The sequence below is a fragment of the Sturnira hondurensis genome, unplaced genomic scaffold (genome assembly GCF_014824575.4).
Source record: "Sturnira hondurensis isolate 20B ecotype Veracruz unplaced genomic scaffold, ASM1482457v3 Scaffold0025376, whole genome shotgun sequence".
In the NCBI taxonomy this organism is placed as follows: Eukaryota; Metazoa; Chordata; class Mammalia; order Chiroptera; family Phyllostomidae; genus Sturnira; species Sturnira hondurensis.
In genome coordinates this window covers 476,257-485,906 of record NW_028098007.1, presented here as the reverse complement: position 1 = coordinate 485,906, position 9,650 = coordinate 476,257, and the positions used below count along the sequence as shown (strand labels likewise).

Below are 9,650 nucleotides of genomic sequence, written 5' to 3'. Positions count from 1 at the left end.
GTTTTAAATAAATCTACAGGTCAACACATTTGGGGGTAGCGTGACTAAATGGGCATTTGTTCTTAAACCCATTTCAGGTGCAAAATACCAGATACCCCTGTCTCCTCCCGACTGATGGTGGTACATGCCAATCCGAGCTCATGTTCGGGACTACGACGAGTCTGCCGCACTTCCGGCCCTATCGCCGGATATCCGCTGAGTGACCCTTACAAAGTCCTTCTTGGTTTTGAAGTGGGAAAGGTGCCGTTTTTGCTGCTGGTATTGGATCTAGAAACGTAGCGGGACATGGGGCTGGAGGATGAGCGAAAGATGCTGACCGGGTCCGGAGATCCCAAGGAGGTAAGACAAGGCTATCGATTCGACCCTATGTCAATGGTCAGGACCTAGTCCGCAAAGCAGGAGCCCCTTTGGCCCTGCTTCTCCCGCCCTAGAGTTTGCAGGGTCGGGGGAGCTGGTTCCCTTGACCCGTCCCCAGAACTCGTCGAGTGACCTGGGCTGGTAGATGACTAGTCTTTCTCTGGGCCTCGACCTCCCCATTCTATGATTATGGAGAAGGTTTAACAAGATCGGAAACTATGTGTTGACTGCTTTTGTAAAAATAGTATCTGTATTTTTAGTCAGGCATGTGTTCCTGATTTGACAGATTTGGGGAGCAAGAATCCCTGCCACATGTGTGGAGGTTCCGGAGGTTACACTAGTTTCTGTGAAAATGCTTTTTTTTTCTTTGTGGGGGCTTGGGGGCGGTATCTTTGGGGACAGTGTAGGAATGTGCAGTATAATTCTGTGATAATTTTAGGAAGAGAGCTCTTTCCTAGAGTAAAAATGCCTATGTAATAATAATTACTGTTTTCTATTTCAAGTGTTAATTTATGTGTGCTAATTTGTTTAAGCCACACAATAGCCCTCTGAAATATTATTATTGCCATTTTACAGATGAGGAAACAAGTGTAGAAAGGTTAAATATCTTCTCTAAGGACACACAGCTAATAAACCATGGAGCTAATAAACCAACTGACCCACGCAGCGTGGTTCCGGAGCTAAGACTCAGCCGTACTGCTATACAGATTTACAGAAGCCAGCTAGCTTTTGTTTCCAGTCACATTTCCTATCTGTTCTTTGTCACTTCGGGGCAGCTATTTTGCACTTATGGGTTCAGGATAGTTGGAAATTAGTTTATCCCGTAATTTTTTCTAGTATTATTTCCAGACAGAGGTCCAGGAAGACGTGGAACCAGCCTTGGAAAGTTCAGAGAGTATACCAGAACTTTCAGTAGGGCTCACCACGCAGTAGACGAGAAGAAGAAAGTGAATAAGTGGTCAATTTTAAAATTAAGAAAACGGGACTCTTTTATGAAGAACCCATACTTGTTGGAGATTAAATCATTTTATTTAGTATGACATTGGCTTTTCTCATTGACTGGAAATTTGACATTAAGGAGTCCATATTCAGACTTGTGTTTGGATTTGTTTTTCCAAAATAAGCCATGATACTTTCAATGAAAAATTATCAAAGACAGAAAATGATTAATGTAGTAATATTGTTAATAGGAAAATGATATAAAGATCTTGCTCCTAGGATGACTAATTTCTGATTTGTAACCCAGGCAGAATGTGATTTGTTTTTGTTTTTTGACAACTTTTCTAGTACTATTTATATATATATATATATACTATATATATATACTATATATATACTATATATATATTTATATATATATACTATATATATACTATATATACTATATATATACTATATATATATATATATATATATATAGTATATATATATGGTTTTTTAAGAGCATGGTTAAGAAGTCTTATTTAATGAAAAACTAGAACTTTACATCCTAAGTAACACCTTTATGTTTAGAAGAGACCTTTGCCAATTGTAGGAATAAATAGCCTGGGTTACAGTTGAACCTGCTCTACCCTCCCCAGCTTTTTTGGGCTTTAATCTCTTCCCTGAAGGGCGTGGTAGATAATGAGCCAGATTGTGTTGGAATTTTGAAAGCATAAAGAGGGATTACTGAGCTCTTTTATTTCCCTCTATACTTTTTCTTTCCCTTCTTCCAAATGTGGACACGTGCATGACAAGTTGAAATACTGATCAGATAGACTCTGCTATGCCCCAGAGTTAGGCCTATACTGATGTTCCCACAGGGAATATGTTTTTACACTGCTCCCCTTGGAAGAAAGAAAACAAAGTTTGAGATTCTGCACCAGAATCAGAAATAAATAGAAAGGGCCTGGTGTTTTCAAGCTTGTGAATAGAGACATGTAAATGCCTTATATTGATAGTCTACTTAAGAGTCCTAGGAGTTGCACAAGCCAAAGACTACTGGCAATAACCATCTTTAGTTAGACTCTGGTTAAAGAAGAGATTAGGCTGACCATTTTTATATTCCCAATTCAAGTTCAGAATCTAGGGAAAAAATGTTAGTTTCCTCCTAACTTGGTTTATGATATAAGGACTAAATTTAGCTATTTTTGGTAATAATGGGACCCACCAGACTTTAGACCAAAACACTTGAAAATTACAGTTTCTGTATGAACATCTGGCAGCTTGAATCAATATCAGGAAAAGTCTAATTAGTATTATCTCTCAATTGGGAGCCCCTCAGTGACTCTTTGATTAATAAGTGATTAATCAAATCATTATAGATATTAAAGTACTTCATAAACTTTATAGTGTTGTGCATGCTTTATGTTTTTACTAATGAAAATGAGATAGTATGTCCTTGTTGAAATGAACCAGGATTTGTTTTAACCAGGTATGGTAAGGCCACCTAGAGAAATTCCTGGGCCAGCCAGGAGCAGAAGGAGCAAAAGAAACCAGACGTTTGGTTTCTGAGGGAAGGAGTGGGTGAGGCAGGATAGGCAAGCTTTAGCATTTTTAGGTTTGAATCATTTCAGTAGGCTTTGGTCTACAGGGGTAGTTCCTCTGTTGTTTGGCACTTGGCCCTGGAGTGATTGAGAAGGTACAATAATTGGTTTAGTGTAGGAAAGTTAAAGGAAGTGGTTAGTGGTAAGTGTTTTGGATTGGTTATTTTGCTCATGGGAGGCATGCCCCCAAGATGAGTTGTTTACTATCTCTAAAATTAGCCAGCCCCTGGAGGGGCAGTCTTTGCAGGATTGGCAAGCCCCCTAAAATGTCAAAGCATCATAAAATATAGAAAAATTTTTTTAATTTTATTTTTTTACCTTGTTTGAAACTAGCCCATATGCTACAGAGTTGTGAGGCCAGCTAATACAGTAATACAGTAATACAGTTGTTCAGTATTACTTTTCCTCCTCTTACAACCAAGACACGTATTCAGATCTGATGGGAAAGAGAACTGGAGGGTGAAATACAGAAATTTTAAAACATAATTAATATAGTGTCTGTCCTCAGTAATTATAAGATCAATGTAATTGGGAATATATATATGTCATAAGATTGCTGCTGACATTAATTTTGTTTTCTTTTTGTAGGAGGAAGCGGAGGAGGAGGAATTAGTGGTAAGAGCTGTCTCGGGTTTGGAACCATCCCAGTAGAAGGAAGTTTGAGCTTTATGAAACTCTAAAGCTGTTTTAAGAAGTCCTTATGGTAGACACCTTGTAGAGAATGGGAGTGGGAAAAGCCTTTAATAGTTTGTTCCTGTGGAGTGGAGTACTTGGGGGGGGGTGGGCCTGGCACTTTTCTGGGTTTGGGGCTTCTTTAGTTGTGTCAGGGAGCAGAGCAGCATCTTGAGGACCTTAGTCATCTGCTGTTAGTGGTTTAATAAATAATTCTGGAAGGAACTCTTCTTGGATGGTTCTTCTCTGTGTTAACATTGCCTTTCTAGCTGGGCAGCTGAGGTGTATAGGCCTTGCTGTCAGATGAGGGAATTGAAATTCACAGATATTACATATCCCAAAATGCTCTGTTAACAAGTAAGGCCTCCTATAGATCTACTTCAAGTTTGGCCGGTTTCCTTTACCACCTTGTTTTTCAGATAGGACTGAGGCTTTCAGTGCATACTGCAACCTTGGAAGGCAGGAATATGAAACTTTTCCCTACTACTTAGCATCAGAATTGAAGGGGAGATCCCATTCTGCCATTTCTGGCAGTGTGGCTCTGTCAGCTGGCCTTCTGTGCAGTAATTCAGAAGCAGCACCTTGATGTGGTGGTCGTATTAATCAGAGCATATGGTTTGGGGATTGCTTCCCCTAAAACCCCCATTTTGTTTTTTTGTTTATTTGTTTGTTTGTTTCTCCATCAGGATCCCCTAACAACAGTGAGAGAGCAGTGTGAACAGTTGGAGAAATGTGTAAAGGCTCGGGAGCGGCTAGAACTCTGTGATGAGCGTGTATCCTCCAGGTCACACACAGAGGAGGATTGCACGGAGGAACTCTTTGACTTCTTGCATGCAAGGGACCACTGTGTAAGTCAGCGTAAAGTCAGGAAGGGGGAAAGCTTATAATGGTTGGGGATGACTTGGTTCCGAGAACCTTTCCTTCCTAGCGTTTATTGTGGCCTAATATATGTCAGTAGTAGTATTGAGCACTTGACATAAGAAATCTTACCTAGCCCTGGCTGGTTTGGTGCAGCTCAGTGGATTGAGCCTGGGCGTGTGAACCAAAGGATTGTGGTTCCATTCCCAGTCAGGGCACATGTCTGGGTTGCAGGCCAGTTCCCAGCAGGGGATGCACGAGAGGCAACCATACACTGATATTTCTCTCCCTCTCTCCTTCCCTTCCCCTTTAAAGATAAATAAATAAAATCTTTAAAAAAAAGAAAAAAGAAAGAAATCTTACCTAATCCTGCCACTTTCACTGGAGGCAGGTATCTTTATTCCTCCTCTGAGCCTCAGAGAAGAGACGTGATATCTCAACTTGTACTGCTAAACAGGGGGGAAGCTGGATTTTGCACTTTTAAGTAACAAGCTATTCTCTGAAATAATTTATATCCTCCAATGTGTCTTTTATATAGAAGTTGGTCTAAAAAGTTGTGTGTGTGTTTTTTTTAAGTAAACTTGTGTTTGACTCTCTTATGTATAATACTAAGGTATTTTAAATTATAGGGAAGGCAAAGTTTGATACGGTTGCTTATCTTAAAACTGATTGTGTAAGCATATGAAAAGATGTTCAAAGCCATTAGCTATCAAGGAAATACAGATCAAAACCACAATGAGATACCACTTCATATCCACTAAATTGGCCCCAGTAAAAAAGATAGGTGACGAGTACGGGCCTATGTGGAGAAATTGGAAACCTCATACATTGCTGATGATGAAAATGTAAATTGGTATAGCCTGTGCAAGACAGTCTGGTGGTTCTTCAAAAGGTTAAACAGCCCTGGTTGGTGTAGCTCAGTGGATTGAGCGCCGGCCTGCGAACCACACTTTTCTCCATCAAGGTTGGATTCCCAGTCAGGGCACGTGCCTGGGTTGCAGTCCAGTTCCCGGTTCCTGGCAGGGGATGCATGAGAGGCAACCATACATCGATGTTTCTCTCCCTCTCTCCTTCCCTTTCCCTCTAAAGATAAATAAATAAAATCTTTTTAAAAATTAGTGAATTTAAAAAAAACAAAGGTTAAACATAGAGTTACTGTATGATCCAGCTATTCTACTCCTAGGTATATATATACCTAAGACAAATGAAAGCATGTCTACATAAAAACCTGTACACAAATATTCATAGAAACATAATTGCTAAAAAGCAGAAACAACATAAATGTCTATGAACTGATACATGCATGTAATGAAATATTATTTGGCAATAAAAAGAAATCAAGCTCTTTACCCAAAACTCTAAACATAGATCACCATATTAAGCCAGCAATTCTACTTCTGGTTATATATACCCAAAAGAAGTGACACTCTGTTGAAGGATTTGAAGAAGATACTCGTGCATGCGTGTTTGTAGCTGCATTCACAAAAACCCGAGTGTCTATTAAGAGATGAATGGATAAACAAAATGCGATATGTACATGCAATGTGATATTACTTGGCCTTAAAAAGGGAGGAAACTGACATGTTACCACATGAATGAACCTTGACATACTAAGTGAAATAAACCAATCACAAAAGGACGGTTATTATCATTCCAATTATATGAGTTACCTTAAGTAGTAGATCCATAGAGACAAAGAATGGTGGTTGCCAGGTGCTGGGGGGGAATTACTGTTTAATGAGTACAGAGCTTCAGTTTAGGAATGTGGGACAATTCCAGAGATGAATGATTTAAGGACATTATGAATGTTCTTAATGCCACAACAACATGTTGTTAAAAATGGTTAAAATGCTAAGTGTTATGTTATTAAATATTTTTATGAGCAAAGCACTAGATTAAGATAGGCATGGTCCCTTCTTCCACTGAGTTACGAGCCAGAGATGGTTAGTGAACTGGTAAGTCTCTTGGGTCTAATTCTTAGAATAGCCTTCACTGACCCCCTTACTTATTTATAGGTATGTATTTTTTAGAGAGAGGGGAAGGAAGGGAGAAAAAGAGGGAAATATTCATTGGTTGCCTCTTGTACCCTGACTGGGGACCAAACCAACAACCCAAGCATGTACTCTGACTGGGAATTGAATTGGGGACCATTTCGTGGGACGATGCCCAGCCGAGTCACACAGGTCAGGGCTGACCCCCATATTTAAAGATGCTATACTCCCTCCACCCCATTTTATTTTCCTCGGTATTTATCACTTATCAGAAGTAACCTTATGTGTCCTGACTGGTATGGCTCGGTGGGTTGGGCATCGTCCCACAAACCAAAAGGTTGCTGGTTCAGTGCCTGGCCAGGGCATATACCTAAGTTGCAGGCATATGGATTGGGATGTGCAAGATGGAACTAATTGGTGTTTCTCTCCCTTTTTCTCTCCTTCCCTTTCCCTCTAAAAGTTAAAATCTTTTTTTAAAGCCTCATGTGTATATTATATTTTTGTTATTCTCTAAGTTTCATAAGAGAGAGAGAGAGATTGTTGTGTTTACTATTGTAACTCAGCACCTAGAACAGTCCCTGGCATATAGATGTTGTGTAAATAAACTGGAAAAGAGAGTTCCAGGTAGGAAGGAGATTCAGTTAACTTCGGGGAGCTCACTATGGCCCAGAAGGGTGTGGGTATGTAGGAAGGAGTGGTGAGAGGAGAGGGTAGTGCCGTTCCAGGTCATGAAGAACCTTGTAAGCCTTGGCATTAAAGCTAGCAATTAGCCCTGGCTGGTGTAGCTCAGTGGATGGAGCGCGGGCCTGCGACTCAGACGATCGCGGGTTCGATTCTCAGTCAGGGCACATGCCTGGGTCGCAGGCCAGTTCCCTGCAGGCCAACTCCCAGCAGGGGACGCACGAAAGGCAACCATACATTGATATTTCTCTCCCTGTCTCCTTCCCTTCCCCTCTAAAGATAAATAAATAAAATCTTTAAAAAATAAATAAATAAAGCTAGCAATTAATGACTTCTTTTCTTTCCTCCATAGGTGGCCCACAAACTCTTTAACAGCTTGAAATAAATGTGCAGACTCATTTACCTGTGGGTACCACCGGGGCATCAGGACATTTCCTCGTGGTTTTAAACATGTCATTTGTTTATTTGTGTAAGTTCATGCGAACCTCATGGATTTGCTTAGGCAATAATTCCCATGTAATTAGCAGTGATCCATCTTCAATAAAGTCTAGTAATCTACAGACCTCTCTTTTATTTAGAATTTTTTTATTTGAAAAATTTAAACATAGGGGTAGAATAATAAACAATACCTCTGTACCCATCAACTAGCATGCATTTCTTTAATGATAAGGACTTTTGTTGTTGTTGTTGTTTACTTTGGTGCCTTTATCACGTTTAAAATGAACAGTAGCCTTGTTCATAACAATAGACTTGCGTGGCTCAATTGATTGGGCAGATTGGGCATTGCACTGCAGAGCGAAGTGTTGCCGGTTGGATTCCTTGCTGGGGCACATGCCCGGGTTGCCGGCCCAGTCCCCAGTTGGGGTGTGTATGCAGGAGGTGGCCATTTCATGCTTCTCTCCTTTCCCCCTCCCTTCCCTTCTCTAAAAAAATAAATAAATTCTTTAAAAATAATAGTAATAAGATGAATAATAATTGCTTAATGTCATTATTAAATATCTAGTTCATAATAAAGCTTATCTCTAAAGTGTCTTGGCAGTTTTTGATCTCAGTGTCCAACAGGTTGCTTTTCTTAAAAAAAATTTTTTTTGATGTCCTGGTTGGTGTTGCTGAGTGAATTGAGCATGAACCTGCGAACTGAAAGGTAGCAGGTTCGATTCCCAGTTTCAATTCCCAGTCAGGGTACATTCCTGGGTTGACAGCCAGGTCCCCAGTTGTGGGAGTGTGAGAGGCAACTGAATGTTTCTCTCCCTCTCTCCATCTTCCTCTTGAAAAAATAAAAATCTTGGCCCTGTCTGGTTTGTCTCAGTGGATTGAGCGTGAGCCTGCAAACCAGAGGATTGCGGTTCAATTCCCAGTCAGGGCACATGCCTGGGTTGTGGGCCAGTTCCTAGTGGGGGACGCACAAGAGGCAACCATATGTTGTTTCTCTCCCTCTCCCCTTCCCCTCTAAGGATAAATTTTTAAAAATTAAAAAATTAAAATTAAAAAAAAATTTTTAACAAAAAAGGGAGTAAGAAGAGTGTAAAGGGTACTGGAGTCTAAGGTGAGAAAAGATCACCTGGGTAGACAGTGCTGGCAGAGATTGGTTACATACATACAGGTGGGATTGACAAATAAATATGTTGAAGATAATGGAAGCTAGCAGAGAATGAAGCTACAAATAGGGAAAAGGAAAAAAACACAATGAAATAAACACAGATTTCAGTGTAAGTAAATAGATGCCAGTGTGTGTACGTGTAGGGAATACATACATTTCCTAGCTCAGCCCACAAAGAGGGAAGGCTTCCTTCTCCAGTAAAAGGAACAGGGCAGGGCCCCTTGGAGAAATGGGTGCTTCCAGAGCTAGGCATGGAAAATACAAGGTAAGCTTGGAACGAACATTTTGTTCTAGAAAGGAAATGCTCAAAGAACAATAGGAACATGTCCAAAGTATATAAAACCACTAGTGAAGTTTGGGACAATTTGAGCATCAAAATATATGATGACTATAGATTGTAGCCCACTGAATAAAATAGGAATCCATGAATTCATACAAATATAAGTAAGTGAATCAATTGACAGTTTGGTGAAGAAGGCAATACAAATTAATTAAAAGGAGAAAGTACACTGGAGAAGCTTGACAGGCAGTAACCTGGATTAAAGCTGACATCACCAGTAATGGGACAAATAACTACCACCTACAGACAGCAATGAGGAAAAAATGCATCACTGTAATTCCTGCAAAAAAAAAAAGTTGAGTCTAACCAGATAAATTGAGGGACAGTCTATAAAATTTGTATAGAATAATACTACATCAAAGGTGTGAAAGTCAAGGAAGAACTGGATAACTTCTAACTTTCTAGTTCTTCCTAGAAAGTCAAGGAAGAACTGGATAACTTCTGAGCACGGGCCTGCTGACCACATGATTGTGGTTCAATTCCCAGTCGGAGCACATGCTTGGGTTGCAGGCCAGTTCCCAGCAGGGGACTCACAAGAGGCAACCATACATTGATATTTCCTTCTTGGGTTTAACAAAACCCTGAAGGACAAGAGGGAAAAAACAGTAAAAATAAATGAACAAGGA

General features: G+C 40.1%; 1 protein-coding gene across 1 annotated transcript; it reads left to right on the top strand.

Annotated features, from left to right (window-relative positions):
* Positions 1-169: 169 nt before the first annotated feature.
* UQCRH (ubiquinol-cytochrome c reductase hinge protein) lies at positions 170-7,647 on the top strand. The gene is made up of 4 exons (XM_037039482.1): positions 170-339; positions 3,471-3,497; positions 4,241-4,402; positions 7,437-7,647. Exons 1-4 carry the CDS (start codon positions 286-288, stop codon positions 7,467-7,469), a joined length of 276 nt encoding a protein of 91 aa, XP_036895377.1. The 5' UTR covers positions 170-285; the 3' UTR covers positions 7,470-7,647.
* Positions 7,648-9,650: the final 2,003 nt, after the last annotated feature.

Excerpts from the sequence above, each read along its gene's own strand:
- UQCRH (XM_037039482.1), top strand. The coding sequence starts at position 286 with ATGGGGCTGGAGGATGAGCGAAAGATGCTGACCGGGTCCGGAGATCCC. Across the intron at positions 340-3,470 it reads GGTCCGGAGATCCCAAGGAG|GAGGAAGCGGAGGAGGAGGA; the intron begins GTAAGACAAGGC and ends TTCTTTTTGTAG. Across the intron at positions 4,403-7,436 it reads TGCATGCAAGGGACCACTGT|GTGGCCCACAAACTCTTTAA; the intron begins GTAAGTCAGCGT and ends TTTCCTCCATAG.